Source organism: Trifolium pratense, linkage group LG4 (assembly GCF_020283565.1).
Source record: "Trifolium pratense cultivar HEN17-A07 linkage group LG4, ARS_RC_1.1, whole genome shotgun sequence".
NCBI classification, from domain to species: Eukaryota; Viridiplantae; Streptophyta; class Magnoliopsida; order Fabales; family Fabaceae; genus Trifolium; species Trifolium pratense.
Window position 1 is genome coordinate 46,144,365 of NC_060062.1, and position 15,478 is coordinate 46,159,842.

At 34.9% G+C, this 15,478-nt stretch overlaps 3 protein-coding genes across 4 annotated transcripts; 1 reads left to right on the forward strand and 2 right to left on the reverse strand.

The window, feature by feature from the left end:
* Positions 1–732: 732 nt before the first annotated feature.
* LOC123919769 (probable prolyl 4-hydroxylase 9) lies at positions 733–6,275 on the reverse strand. 2 transcript variants are annotated; one of them, XM_045971771.1, is made up of 9 exons: positions 5,948–6,247; positions 5,711–5,839; positions 4,756–4,913; positions 4,228–4,330; positions 2,903–2,998; positions 2,485–2,550; positions 1,668–1,787; positions 1,563–1,584; positions 733–1,072 (listed from the first exon to the last, which is right to left on the reverse strand). In XM_045971771.1, the coding sequence occupies exons 1-9, from the start codon at positions 6,077–6,079 to the stop codon at positions 1,002–1,004; spliced, it is 897 nt and encodes a 298-aa protein (XP_045827727.1). In that variant the 5' UTR covers positions 6,080–6,247; the 3' UTR covers positions 733–1,001. The 2 variants fall into 2 exon arrangements, with proteins under 2 accessions (XP_045827727.1, XP_045827728.1); XM_045971772.1 differs by lacking the exon at positions 1,563–1,584 and having other exon boundaries at positions 5,948–6,275.
* A 1,266-nt stretch (positions 6,276–7,541) lies between these two features.
* LOC123922763 lies at positions 7,542–8,135 on the forward strand. The gene has a single exon (XM_045975452.1). It carries the CDS (start codon positions 7,542–7,544, stop codon positions 8,133–8,135), a length of 594 nt encoding a protein of 197 aa, XP_045831408.1.
* Positions 8,136–8,768: 633 nt separating this feature from the next.
* On the reverse strand, positions 8,769–9,161 carry LOC123922764. Its single transcript, XM_045975453.1, has one exon. It carries the CDS (start codon positions 9,159–9,161, stop codon positions 8,769–8,771), a length of 393 nt encoding a protein of 130 aa, XP_045831409.1.
* Between the last annotated feature and the right edge of the window lie 6,317 nt (positions 9,162–15,478).

Sequence of the window (15,478 nt, forward strand, 5' to 3'; positions counted from 1 at the left end):
GATGGGTCGACCCATAAATAAATTCCTAAAAGAGTTTTGATAGGAAATTTTGGACCCATTTATCAATTTAGGTTTTTGGGTTTGCCCGTTGAAACTCGGATTTGAGTATTGGTCCACCGAACTGTCTAATTTGATTGAAGGATAATTTAGCATCAAGTGATTTCAGTCTTCTATCGATCGTAGTTGTAGGAGATCAAATCGTGATCTTCCCTATGAAATCTAACGTCAATCACTACCGAACTAACTAACAATTGGTATCAGAACTCTGGTTCTAATTGGGAATTAGATTGTTTCCTATTTAATGTATTCAACAATTTTTCTGCACGGTTGAGAATGCATAAAAAATTAATTAATTAAAATGAACAGTTTTGAGGTGATGTGACTATTATTATTCTTCAAAATTTTGATAAAGTTCAAATTTGTATTATAATTTTAATTATTAATAAAATTGTTTAATTTTACTGGACATTGAAGAGAAATTATAAAATATCAGCGATGACATCAAATGCCAAGATAAAAAGTTATACCCAATGCCTCGTATGAAGTTTGCTCGTTGTCACCATACTTCATATTTCATATCCAATACTTTTTCTTTCTTACCATGCACTTATTCAATATACTATTATCATTGCTGCCATTGTCTTTGTAAATTAAGTTTGAAGAAAAAAGAAATTCGCGTTCTGAAGTTTTTATTCAAGGGCAAAAACAGAAATTCGGGGGAGAAAAAAGACGGGGGAGAGAAAAAAATCTCAAATTAGACACTCGAGTTTAAAAAGTTGTAAAGTATGGCCCAATTGTGCCTGCTCAATTCAATTCTGGCCTACTAGCGAATGCATTCAACAAAAAATTACTCTTGTTATACACTTTGAACATCTGATCTGATCAAATATTTCCCTTGATTATTCATCTGATCTAACCATAAATTACACCATGGGAAGATAATCACCCTGTATAAGACAGAATCTGAATTGCAGGGGCCAATTATCTAATCATCTTGTTCTTCATTTCTTATCCACTTCGTAGCCACCCACTTCTGCCCTTTTATCACAGGGCAGCTCCCATGGAGTGATGTCTGCCAATGAAAGAATACATACAATAAGTCATAACATACAGCCAGAAGTTAATTTAATTTGCACCAACACAAGTCTATCACAGTAACTGACACGACAAAATTGAAAAGACGATCTCGGTTATGTTTTAAGCAAGGAGATGATCTTCAGCAATAAATAGGATTGAGATAGTTGATTACTAATTTTTAAAAAAAAACCACATTTAATTAGTGGATAAAATTAAAAAATAGCTGAAACTTGAAAGTAAATTAATTAATAATGGTTTTTTCTGTGCAAGCTTGCACATCCCTTATAAAATTTGGACTCTATCTTTGCTTGGTGAACCAGGCAGAGACGAGTGATGATGCGCTTAGATTATTCTCTGCGAGGGAAAAGATTACAGTCCCCTTCACATTTTGTGGTTGTTAATTTATCTTTACATTACTCATACGAATTCACCTCTAAAGTGTCCCTCACTTTTACAGCATAAAATTTAATGTTTCAGATTTTAACCTGGGTGCATATATTTTATCACCTGTAGTAGAATCAATGATTATGATTCAGCAATTTAGAAGAAAAGTAACAAATGATTCTAATAATAATTAGAACAATACTAACCGGATCAATTGTGCCGTTGGGGAGCAATGAATAAAACAGAAGTCCATCCCCCTGTCTTGGCTTTACTCTTAAACCAATGCAGTCTTCGTAGCCATAGCTACCATCCATGTTCAAGCCATTCTGTAGAACAATATTGTGCTGACTATGAAGCGCAGGTATTCGTGCAACGTGGGTACAAGGATACAAGAAATTCATAAAAAAACAACATATATGGCAGGGCCTTAAAATGTTAACACAAATTTACAATGTAACATATTTTACATAAATACATAACCTAAAGATACCTTACATTTTTAATTAATATACAACCATATATGTAGATGATGATGACAGTTTCTAAAAATATACTTTGATCATAACAAAAAAATACACACACATACAATGCTCCTAGATATTCCTAAAACATACTCTTTTCCATGTAAAATATGTATTATTTTTCATTAATGTCCAAAGCAAGCAACTCAGTTGGAAAATTGTGGATGCTGAAAGAGTACTAACCATGAGGTCCAACGTTCAAACTCTGAAAACCAATATAACCCACCTATAAAAATATTTGCAAACATACTAACAGTTTCCTATAAAAATATTCTTTTACATTAATGCATTTTTTCTCTGACCAATGGCAAAATATTGGAGGATAATCCTTGGATGCATACACAGGTGTATCACATAATGTTTAGTAACAGATACAAATACAATAATACTTGAGCAACTGGGAGTATATATATATATAGGCTTTATAGTGCACTAACTATGCAAGAAATCAATGAAACTGAGGAGTGGGTCAAACAACACACAGCAACAAACTTGATATTACCTCAAATGGAAACATAGTCTCACCACCTTCTTGAACATCAGTTAAATACAGCAAAAATGAAGCCATCTGCATTCTCAATCAAAATCTGAAGTTAAGAAATGAGCTCATTAAAATGTGTCAGGTGCAAGTGATTTTGTGCTCATATAGAACCCTACTACAGTATACTGATACTGGTTTATATCATCTGCAACAAAAGCCAACAATTTTTAAGGATAATTAAAAAACAAATGTTCTGCTTCACTCAACAATTGCTTATATTTCATCCAAGCCCTATCATTTGGCTACTATATGAATATCAACTTGTAAAATGAAAAGCCCTCAACCCTAAACTCTATCTTCTTTACAAGTAATCAGAAATCTCATCACTAAAAATCTAAAATAACATGCAAACCAGAACATGAGTTCAATTCAGACATACCCTTTGGCTCTTTTGTGGGCCATATTCAGCAGGATTGAACGCATCATAATGTGAATTATATCTTTGACCAATATCATAGCGTAGAATATTAAATGCCTGAAACATGGTAATTCCTCAAACAATTTAAGATCGCCCTGAAAATGAGAGCAGCATTACAAATTCAACAAAATCATAAAGCACGTTAATTGCTTATTACATAAAACTTCAGGGAACCTAATATATTCAATGATTTAAGTTTATAACACAATGGCCTTAGATGTGATTAGAGTTGTTTTTCCCATTCTTCTGTTTAAAAATACATGACTATGGCTTATTAAAGATGAGACAACAGCACCAAACAATCCTATAAAACTTCAGTCATAGCAAGTCCCAGAGAAGGGTAAGATCCATTGTAAATGATGGAATGCTGCTAACAGAAAATCAGAAACACGGTAAGATGATTAATGTGATTACATAAAGTGAGAGTCTAAGCTCTTGCAATGGTTACAACCAGAGTCTCAGATCCTCTAAGAAAAGTAATTAACTGCAAGAAAAACTACCCAAGTGGCTAAATGCCTCACTCTATTCCCTCTCCCGATGGTTAACCTACTTCTTCTAACAAACTTGCCGACTCAACACTCGAAAAATGAAAACTAATTCTCCCCTAGCCCTCCTTCTTCTCTTAAATGTATAGATTTTCCAGACCCTGAGCTTCCCATGACATGAGGTTTAATATCGAGTACTCCACTACTTCCTACCCCTGGAATGAAATTAGGAAAGTGGCTGCACAAATGTAGTTTATCATCGCAAGTAGCATCCCCAACGATCAAGCTTTTCCAATGTACTAAATACTGTCTTTCTTTGCCACCAGCCTTTACGATCTTTCTGCTAGCCAAAACTATTCCCGGTTCAATAATCTCGTCAGTTTTGATGTTCTATTCTGTTGGTGATTCAGTTTCAGCAGTATAATGCTCATTAGCTTGGACACACAAAATACCGGATGAACATTGAAAGAGATAAATTTACTAAATTCATTCGTGAACATTTTTATCATTTTTTAAATCAATCAACCAACAAACATTTTTGTCAAGAATTATGTGACTTTGATTCCCGTTACCATGCATCAGACCATCACCAAAACTTAAATTCTTATATGTTTTTCATTTTGTAGAAAAAGGGTAAGGATTTTAAGTTTGTTTATCAAAATTCCTAACAGCAATTAACATAGATAGATATGAAAAACAAAAAATTAATAAAGCATAAGAGACATATGAGCACATTAGATTGTCAAGGTCATATAAAATGCCTTTTCTGCAGAGAGAGGGCGAGCTGAATAGGGATGTTACCTCTCCATGACTCCTAGGAATCATTGTTGCTCTCGCAATTTTCTCCTCAATGACATCTAAAGTCCCTGTATTATCCTCAGAAGCACTAATAAACACACCAGAGCTGTTTAAACAAAAGATAATACAAAGTTAATATGAAATTAAGGAAATGTAACATAATGTCTATTTTAGGCAAGCTGTACAATGGAATCAAATTGATTGGACCTTAATTTCTGAAATGCTGAAAATCTGTGTCAGGTTCATTATAATACCAACTGAAATATATCATAAATTTTAGACAAGCTAAGAATCTTTCAACTTAGTTAGCCTATAATGACAACTCACATTTTATATAACTTTGTTACTTTGCCATTCCAAATTCCAATAGCAAATTCTTTCTAGTAACTTTTAACTTGGACAAATCATACAAACTTTTGTGAAGTTTGTGATTAAGAAATCAAGTTAACCATTTAATTTTGTTGGGTCTGTGAAGAAGTCATACAGCTAACCATTCTACATAGTCCAGTTCATAACTCACCCACACAATACCTTGTTCTAATTCCCTTGGTATTCTCCGCAGTTTCTCCCTTGCGCAAAGCCAAAGATGATGGTTTGAGGCCTGCCTTTGCTACAGAAACTATGCTTTCACATTGTTCAGCAGTCGCAAAATTAGGAAAATACAGAGCTCGTGGCTTCCAGCTCAAAACCTAGAAAAACACAGCAAACTTATATTGTTTTCATATGAATAAGATTTAGGACTGGGAATATGTTTCCACTATTAAAAGTATGCATAATTGGGGAGTTATGGTTTGAACTACGAATTAAAAGAGTTAATGAGTTAAATGACCAAGGTTCAAGTCTCGACAAAAGAGAAAAAATACTAACAATATCAACTAACCAACTAACAGTTGCCTTTCCAAGAAAGAAAAAGAAGTATTCAAGAACCAAATATAGAAATATTGTATTGGAAGTAATGTATTCAATTCCTTAAAAGTTTAAAAATTGTCAAAAAAAAATAATTGTTCTTTTCAACACATTCATACAGTATGTTAGCAAGACCCAATAAGAAATTCCAAATTTCCACTAAATGACATTAACGTCTGCTAAATCAAAACCGTTCTTTTCAACACAACTCTTCTAATTTTGATTCCTATAAGTGACTTAAAGGCACAAGTTAGCAAAACCTGATAGTAAATTCGACATTTCCACTAAATTCACATTAACGTCTGCTAAATCAATATTTAACATGTCCACGTGAGCTTAACTCAGTCGGCAGAGACATTGCATTATATATGCATGAGCCGGAGTTCGAACCCCAGACGCCACACTTATTTGGAATTTCTAGCCACTACACCACTTGACCCGAAAAAATATATCAAAATTAACCTAAACTCATTAAAAAATCCACCTATATAGCGAAATACTACAGGTCAACGCTATCTAAGAGCATAAATCTAAACATAAATGGAATCAAGCAAATGAAAGAAGAAAAAAAATCGCTTACCTGGAAAGGAATCGATGTAATGGAATCATCACCAAACTCTCCAGCAGTCATCAAATTATACTTCCCCTCCTTCCTCGATTCAAGCAGTCTCGATCTCGGTCTCGGCCGCAAGCCATATCCATCACCGTCCTGTAAAACCACAGCGATCGCCGATCGGTTACTTCTACATTTTCCAGCAAATAAATAAAAAATGGTAAAAATTAAGAAGAACGTGAATAGGATTTAACGAAGACGTACCTGAGAGTGAGAGAAGAGAGTAGAACCGAAGAAACCAGCGAGGAAGAAGAAGATGCATATGAGGAAAACGTAAGGGAAAGTGAGTTTGTTCGTTCTGAAGCTCCAATTTCCTTTAACCGTTTTTGTTTTCATTACGATTTGGGAAGTGTTAGTTTTGTGGTGCTTTGTATTGTTAAGTTGAGTTCTGAGGATGGATCATCAAGTCCACGTGTGGTCGACTGGTCGGTCAGTTCTAGCTTCGGAGTTTCAACACTAGTTAAACTCCCTAAACAATGAAGTACACGGTTTCTCTTTACACTTTCTTTTTTTTCATGAAAATTCAAAATATATACCCCTATTTCATATATGATACTAAGTTTATACTAGGTCCGACAATAAATCGAATCAACTCGAAAATAGTCCGAGACTCGATTTGATAATTAACTCGTTGAACTTGGTTCATGAACCAAATGAGCCAAACTTTAGTTGAAAATTAAGCTCGTTAAATAAATGAGTGGAGTCGAGCTTAAGCGAGTTCAACTCGACTCATTTCCGGACCCTACTTCCGGTCCTTAATATAAGAGAAACTTTGTTTTTAAATTTATTGAGAATCTAATGTATCTAGTCCATAATATGCACTAGATACATTAGATTCTCAATGAATCTAAAAATTAAAGTCTCTCTTGTATTAAGGACCGGGAGTACAATGTATTTTATGACTAATTTAAAATAGAAAAACGCATAAAAATGTTAATATTGATGTGTCTCATAAAAAGTCTACAGGAATTTTTACGTGTGGAGGCTTGATTAGTGATTCACATGGCAAATTCGTTTGCAGCTTCTATAATATTGATGGGTCTCATAAAAAGTCTACAGGAATTTTTTACATGATATTTTCTCTTTAGGCCCCCCACGTTTCTTTTATACCCCCCTTACTTACGTTTTTGCCCCTGCACGGTGTTTCGGGTTATACGAATCGAACTTTAAAAAAATTCGATTAATAGAAATCGATCGCTTTTACCTTCGAGTTTTGTTAACCGAAGTTAACTGATATAGAAACAGAAGCATTTCATAACCTCTCAGTTACGTTTTTTCTTCTAAACACCAACAACACCACTCCTTCTTCTTCTTGAGAGCGATTTTGTGGAAAACTTCAACATCCTATCTCAAACCATTCTTAATCAAGTAAGTTCCATGCATTTACATTCACTCTTTTCTCATTCCATGTTTTTCTTATCACATTCACTCTTTTCTACGTTTTTTTCCCTCCCTGAGTAATTTTCTATCTCAAAATTCTATGTTTGAATTGTTGATTAATGGTTAGTTGTTAGTTTAGTTAGATGTTAACATGAATGCATGTGATATTAGGTTTAATTTGTGTATGCAATTAGATGGTATTATGGTGTACACTAAGTGTTTGACAAAATGTGTAAGTAAAATTCAATATGCTTCCATATGAATAATGTTAACCATAGGTGTTAGGATTAAATGTTGATTGAATTATAGTTTGAATTTATCATAGTTTATAAGATTGTATTGAGTGTGAAGATATTTTTCCATGTTAGGATAAATATGGAAGAAAATGTTGGGAGAGGTAGACATGGCAAACCAAGCAATGCAAATGCTTCCGCTCGTAGAGAGCTTGCTGCAAATCGCTCGTAGAAAATGTTGGTTTTCTGGATGGTTAAGGTGTGGTAAATTGAAAGCCAAGCATTTGCCGGAACGTGTGCTAAGACAATTTCAACATGTGCAAGGCATTCCAAGAAACCCGAGTATGTCTGCAACGCCGGGGATGAACTTGTGTGAGATAGATCGTGTGTTTACGGAAGAATTGGAGCTGAGGATGATAGATGAAGAGATGAGGGGTCGGCCTGTTACAAGCCCGTGGGACACTGAACCCGGATATATGTCATGGTTTTATAGAGTGTCGCATCCAGTTATGCGACCCGTAGAAGCTCCTGAATCACCACCAAGGCCACCTAATTTAGAGGTGTTAATAGAGGCGGCGGAAGCAAGAAATGACCCTAATCTAATGCAAGTTTGCCGGAGTGTCAAGGTTGAGGTCGAAAGGGCAGTTCGCGATGGTGAGGCGGTTGAAGGAACTCCAATTCATGGTACTTTGCAGCGGATTCTGAATTTGCTTAATCCGATACTTGCTTATAGGCGAATTAAGCGGGGGAAGGGGACACGCTACCACACTCGGGGGTAGACTTTGTTTGTTTTTGTAACTTTAATGTTGACGTGGTTGTTTATAAACTCTGATGTTTGTTTTTATTTTTTATGTAACTTTGATTATGACAATTGGATGTAGTACACTACGTATTTTAGTATCGTTTAATTCGTAATTTGTTACCGATTGTTACGTTTTTTATTAATCGCTAAAATATTTTTAGATTGGATGGTTAATATGTTGATGCTCTGTCATATATAACATACTAAAATGTGTTATAAACAGGTTTGGACCTCAAATGTGTAGAGGTGGTGCAAGGCAGAGACTCACATTGACTGGTTTTTTAGCCTGATATACTTCGGTTTATACGGCTCGAAATTGTTTAAATTCCCAGTAATTTCGGTTTGTATCAATCGAAACTTAAGTTTCGGTTTCTGCGGGTCGAAATTAGTTATATTTTGCGAAATTCATGTATATAGGGGGTATAAAAGACATGATGGGGGGGATTGAAGAATGGTATGATTGAAGAATGGTAGGATTTAACTCGATATTAAAATTGTTTCGATAGAACTCTAATATTGAAACGAACTTTAATACTAAAACGAAATTAGACAAATCAAACACAATAAACGGAAATTAGGAATTACATCGGAATGAAATTGTTACAACGCATCAAATGGAAACATGATTTCGATCTTCCGGACGAACAAGACTAGCAAGGATGGCTTCGACAGATCTTGTCAGCGTTGCATCTAATTCGATAGGCCCCCTGTTGCTATACTGCTCGAAAATTGAGAACATAGTTTCAATATCATCATTGTTTTCAAGCATCATATCGGTGAAGGAAATGCGTCCGTCGGGACCGATCGACGGTTTACGGTACTTGAGACTCGAAACTGTTCTGTTATCGTTCTGGTTGTTGGTGGTACGATTCAGCTCGTTCAGTTGTTGTTTCAGACCATCGAACGTTTCACCATCGTTAATGCGAAACAAAATTGGTTTTTCGTGGTTGAGGTAAACTGCTGCAAGGGTAGATCTCATGCGTTGTGTGAGTGAGACATCCATTTTTTTGTGAGTTGAGTGTTGAAAAAAGATGTGGTAATGTACATTAATTTATAGATCATATTGTTGCACATTATTGTGGTAGGTGATGGTTAATGTGGTAGGTGATGGTTAATGTGGTAGGTGAAGTTTAAATGGTAGGTGATGGTTATTGTTGCACATATTGATTAATTAAAAAACTTACAACTTACATTTTTAATTCAAACATTCATTAACTGAAAATTACGTAACATAGGTTCGATTAATATAAACCGAAATTACTGGAACATTTCGGTTGATAAAGATCGAATTATGCAGAAACAAGGCCAGGTTATGCAGAATCACTTGCAGAACCACCTCAAAATCGTCGAGGTCAAAACCTGTTTTTTCTTTCAATTCATGTCCAAAATTATATCAGGCTAAATACAATTTGTTACAACATTTCATAACCAAAGTTTCATAATCATATTTCATAACAATAATACCAAAGTTCAATATACAATAATACCACATTTCATAACCAAGGTTCATGTGTAAATTGCGCATACAAAGTTAATATGTTACAAAGCATAATCGGCATGGTATACATCACAAAATAATGCCCATAATAAAAAAGTATACGAAATGTAACCATTATATTTATGAAGGTGTAATAACCTGAATTGCTTTCCACTCAGCCAAACAATCATAATCGTCAGCCACGTCGCCCGGTGCCGGCTCATCTTCGAAACACAGTTTCTTCCATTGAGGGTGAATCTCATCCAGTCGGATAGGTTTGTTATTTTTTATCTTCTTCGCAATCAAGCATGCACATGGCAACCCGTATGTCCTTCTCATAACACAGCCACACTTTTTGCTATCCATACCACATTCTTCGACCCTGTTTGCTTCGTCATAAATGTGATCCATAGCCTTTCTTGAGATTTTATAAAACAAGAATGCGTAAAGAGGATCATCATCGTATTTGTGTTCCGCAACAGACATACTCCGACCGAATTCACCTTGTACTTCGGTGAACTGACTTATCAACATCTTATTTATCGCTTCCCATCCTTTCACCAAGTCACCGTTACCGTCCTTCAAGTAACCTTTCAACACACCATGACATGATTCAGCTCTATTCGTGGTGTGATTCCCCATGTGCATATGTTGGTCTACCCAAGCATTGACAACCCTTTCTTTATCAGTGTCTAGGACAGTCTCTTCAACATAACGCAAAAACTTTGGCCATCTCGCACAGAGCTCCCTAAACACCATAACATTGTCAGCATATTCTTTTTCCGTTGGCGACTCTAACACATCATTAAAAGCATCGGTGATTTGATCCCACACATCAGTCTGCTTCTCATTCTCTCCATTCTTGATTTTCACAATTTCCTTCATCTTAGAGCTCACGTTCTTTTTTACATGGAAACGACAAACCATTGCAGCCGATGTTGGAAATACCTCGGAAACTGCATTCATCAGAGCCAAATCCCTATCGGTGACAATCACCTTCGGTCTAACATCCTCATTCCTTAAGAGACTGACACACTGCTCTAGAGCCCAAGTGAAGTTGTCTTCTCTTTCATTGGTAAGCCAAGCAAATCCAACATTGAAAGATCTCCCAGTTGATGTGAATCCGACAATCTCAAATAACGGCATTTTGTATTTGTTTGTTTTGTATGTCGAATCCATCAAAAACACAGTAGGAAAAGAATTGAACAAACTTATAGATTTAGGATGTGCAAAGAAAATGTCTTGAACGTGTTCGGATCCGTCTGCAACAACCGTCCTATGTTTGAAAAAATACCCGGTCTCGACAAGTCTTTTGGAGAGGTGTTGCATTTCAGTCATTGATGCCCTCATTTTAAGTTTTAATCGATGACTTAAATTGTAGAGTTGCTTTGCCGTTGTCTTGTTGTTTGGATCCCTATCTTTCAATGTGGACATTATATTCTTAGGCGGAACCAAATTCCTTGACATTTCCTCCATACATTGCCTTTCTTCCGGTTTGAGACGACCGACAATGAGATGGCCTTCAACTGCCTTGTCCAACTCGTGGTTATGTTTGCCATTTACAACGGTCAAATGCCATGTTTTATCGGCATGACAATAACCACGGAGTCGAAATGGACAGCCACATTTCCTCGTGCCGGTTTGATCAGATTTTAGCTTCTTATTTGTTGACACGTACCGGCCTCCCCGCTCGCAATCCAACCTGAAATATTGCTTCCTCTTATCGCTGCCGTTGTCGGATTTGCCAATTACAATTGCAAACTTTAGCTTTAAGGCAATCTCCCGAGCCCATCTAATCAACTCATCTCGGTCAGGGGTTGCCATTTCAGTGTAAAAATGATCTGATGTATCAATCTCATATGCAACAGGTCTAGATGGAGGTTTATCAGGCGGAACCTCAACAATTCCCGGGGCACAGATACCTAGCACAAGCTCTCGTTTGCCCGCCATAACTACATAATATAAGAGGGATAAACACATAATTAGCCACATATAATACTTAATACATATAAAATTGGTAGCACATTCTATAATCCATAACAGCTAAGGCAGTGCAAGCAAAACAGACAGTCAAGGCAAGTAATTTTACATTGCAAAAATTAAAGTTCCAGTAATTTCGGTTAGTATCAACCGAATGAATCCTTCGGTTAGGCTTGGCAAGCAAACACGTTTAAACCAACACAAAACCAAAAGTTCCAGTCATTTCGATTCGTATTAACCGAAGGATGCCTTCGATTTCTATAAATCGAACGATTTTGTGTCAGAAACCTACCAACCTAGCATATATGACAGTTGAAAATAAAAGAAATTAAACGGAAGATTACCTTAATATTGTGCTTCAAATCGCCTTCCAACCCTTAGCAAACGTTCCAAACTTGATTTTAAGCAGCGATTTGACTGAAAAACGAATTGGATTTTGGGATCTCTTTTGGTAGTGTGAGGATGAAGTATTGAAAGTGATGAAGAATGTGAGAGGTTGCTTTCTATATAAACATACTTCGATTCGTAAAACTCGAAGGACAAAGCGAGTGGTTTTTAAAAACCGAAGTTTTTATTTTTTCGATTCGTAAAACCCGAATTTGCTAACCAAAAAATTGGTCATTTTCGAAGGGCAAACTGGGATTTAAGGGGGGTATAAAAGAAACGTGGGGGGTGGGGAGAGAAAATATCTTTTTACATTTGGAGACTTGGATCATGCTCTGTTGTGTGGGCGGAACTATGGGCTCTTCGTATTGGAATATATATGGCAAGTCGGTTGAAATCAAAAACGTCAATTTTGAAATGGATTCTCCGGCTATGATTAATATAATATGATTAATTCAAACTCAACTTCAAATGCCTTGCTCCAACCTATCTAAGAGCATAAATTGGAATACGAGGCGGTACTGAGAGCTTAGAGGAGGGATATTGCAAACTAACCATTGTCATGCCTAAAGAGAAGCTTAGAGGAGGGATATTGCAAACTACAATTACTTCATAGGGAGTATTGTTTATTTTTTCTTTTTCTAACGAAAATATATTATTAATAATAATTGATCTCTGCACAAAACGAACAGAGGTCAGAAAAAACGGAACTACAAAATAAATGTGTCATATATGTCGTACATTTTGTACATATAATTTATTTTTAAAGTTATTTAAAATTATTTTATGTAAAAGAATCAATTAATGTTATTATTATTAATTGATGATTTGTTAAATGTGCTTGATTACTTGGTCAAGATATACGTTACAGTTACTTATGTGTTTATCAAAACCAATAAATCCTGATTAATAGGACCTTGTGGTTTTACGATGCAAAACATAAGGATGATATATAATGATATATGTAACGATTAGAAAAGCTGTAAGCAGAGAATCACGGTTTAAAAACAAATGGCTCATCTCTTCAGGTTTTGCATGTGCGACCAAAACCCCACAATTAAAATAGAGAAAATATTTTTCCTTTTCCTCGTCAAATTGGAGTGTTATCTTAGTGGATTACATTACCGGTGTCTAATAATATCTTGCTAGTTCTGTCACCTCGGATATGATTCATATCCGAGAATGACCTGTTGAATCCTGGGCACTGGCGGAACTAGGGGGTGGCTGGGGTGGGCCACGGCCACTCCCGAAAAAATGAGAAATTACTTTAATACCCTGAGTAATTTTATAATATTAAATGTATATATATTTATTTGCACACATAAAGTATTAAAAGTCACACGTAGCCCAGTGGTTGATCAAGAAGTCATAACGCCCTTGCCTCCTGGGGTCGTGAGTTCAACTCTTGCTGACCCCTGTTTTGATTTTTAGTTCTTTTAAAAAAAGTATGGTGAAAATAATAATATAAATGATATATCAATACAAACAATAGATAATTTCTATTTTTTTTCTCCAAAAAACAAGCCAACTATTTTAAAATAAAAACAATCATTCTATTTTAAGTATACATGTATTATGTTGAAATATATAATTGTTTTATGATTAATTTTGTGCAATTATTAGTTTAAAGTAACACGTGGTACACGTAGAATATTATTTACGGTATGCAATTTAATATCTTTATGATCAAATTTGTATTTTCTATTACTTAAATTTTTGTTAGAAATATAATTTTTTTAGCGACCCCCCCTAATTTAATTTCCTGGTTCCGCCACTGATCCTGGGGGATTTACGCTTATGAGGCGGATAAATCCTTAAGGACAGTGCGATCAGCACGCTTCAGGTATTGTTTGTTTCACGGTTAACTATTTTTAGATCATTCCATTTGTGACTCGGTGGTTGCTTACTACGTGGTAGTGGCGATATCAATAACAAAAGATAAGTTCCTATGATCTCTCTTTTGTTTTACTCTGATTTATATTTGTTCGATTACTTATTTATATGTTGTTTATTATGGCTAATGCTACGGTGGACCACCTTCACAAGTGGTCCACCGTGGACAAGTGATCTACCGAATATGAATTTTACAAAATTCACTATTGGATTGAAAGTTTATATCGTATAGATCATTCATAAATTTTTTAAATTTTTTTGAAAATCATTTGATATGTTATTGACACCCATCAGGATTTACGTTATTTAATAAACCGTTAATCTTGATGTGACTCAATAACATATCAAATGATTTTCAATTTTTCTAAATTTTTCTATGGATGATCTATATGATCTAAACTTTCAATCAAACGGTGTATTTTGTAAAATTCGTATTCGTTATAATGTTATTCGTGACTGGTCCACCATGGACCACTTCATCAAGTGGTCCATATTAGAATTTACCTGTTTATTATTATTATGATGTGATATTAGGTCCAATTTTTACAACAATATATAGGCGGAACACCAATGAATAAAGCAAAAAACAGACACCATCTAATAGAAGTTTACTTATAATCTCATTCTTACAAGGACATTGTCTAGCCTTCAGACCACCAAAAAAGTGATTTAGATTCTTTACCTTCAAAAATCTTGCATTCACCTACATTTAGTGTATGTTAAAGGTCAATTTTGTCATTACCACCTACCATATTATCTCTCTCGATTTTCTCTCCTAATATTTTTACATTAAATACAACTGAATGTAGGTGAATTTAAAATTTTTAAATCTAAGAAAATTCAAATCCCAAAGAAGACCACAAAGAAGTCTGTTGCAATTGAAAGCAATAATAGATAATAAAGTTAGGAATATGTTAAATAGTGCACTCGATACATTAGTTAAACACATAAAAATAAAAAATGTCTTGAAATTCATGCATTTAATGCATTGAAAGTGTAAAAAATTGTTTTTATCAATATTAACTTTATGTTTTATTTCTATTTTTGATATGCTTAACAAGTACACCGGATGCACCGTTTAATATAAGATAAATAACTTAGTCACATTTGCATGGAATGTCCTATAGGATTTAGATCCTCTCCATCACCATCCTCTCTATCTCTCTCATAATCTCTCTCTCTCATTATTATTTTAAAATTTTTTATTAAAAAGAGAGATTGAAATTAAAAGCGAGATAGAGAGGATGGAGAGGGATGAAGAAAAAAGTGAAGAAGAGGATCCAATCATGTGTCGTATATACGCAATGAAGTTAAATATACCGATAATCTATCGTGATAGATATGCTACTGATTAAAGGTATATTTTTCCAAATTCCCAGCACAGAAAGTATTTATTTTTTTATATAAATAAAAAAGAAGATAGTAATGAAGTCCGTGAGGATGAATTCCTTGTTTTGGTGCATCATTGTCCGTCAGATTCTTAATATAGCTAAATAAGCAAAGGAAAAAATAGACTCAGTTGGTTGGCAGGTATAGACGAAAGAAACGAGTAGGTCCAAAATTAAAATCTCTCCCATTTAATAAGG

Coding starts and splice junctions, on each gene's coding strand:
- LOC123919769 (XM_045971771.1), bottom strand. CDS start 6,079: ATGAAAACAAAAACGGTTAAAGGAAATTGGAGCTTCAGAACGAACAAA. Junction 4,914..5,710: donor TTACATCGATTCCTTTCCAG/GTAAGCGATTTT, acceptor GTGTTTTTCTAG/GTTTTGAGCTGGAAGCCACG. Junction 1,585..1,667: donor CCAACGGCACAATTGATCCG/GTTAGTATTGTT, acceptor ATTCTACTACAG/GTGATAAAATATATGCACCC.
- LOC123922763 (XM_045975452.1), top strand. CDS start 7,542: ATGCAAATGCTTCCGCTCGTAGAGAGCTTGCTGCAAATCGCTCGTAGA.
- LOC123922764 (XM_045975453.1), bottom strand. CDS start 9,161: ATGGATGTCTCACTCACACAACGCATGAGATCTACCCTTGCAGCAGTT.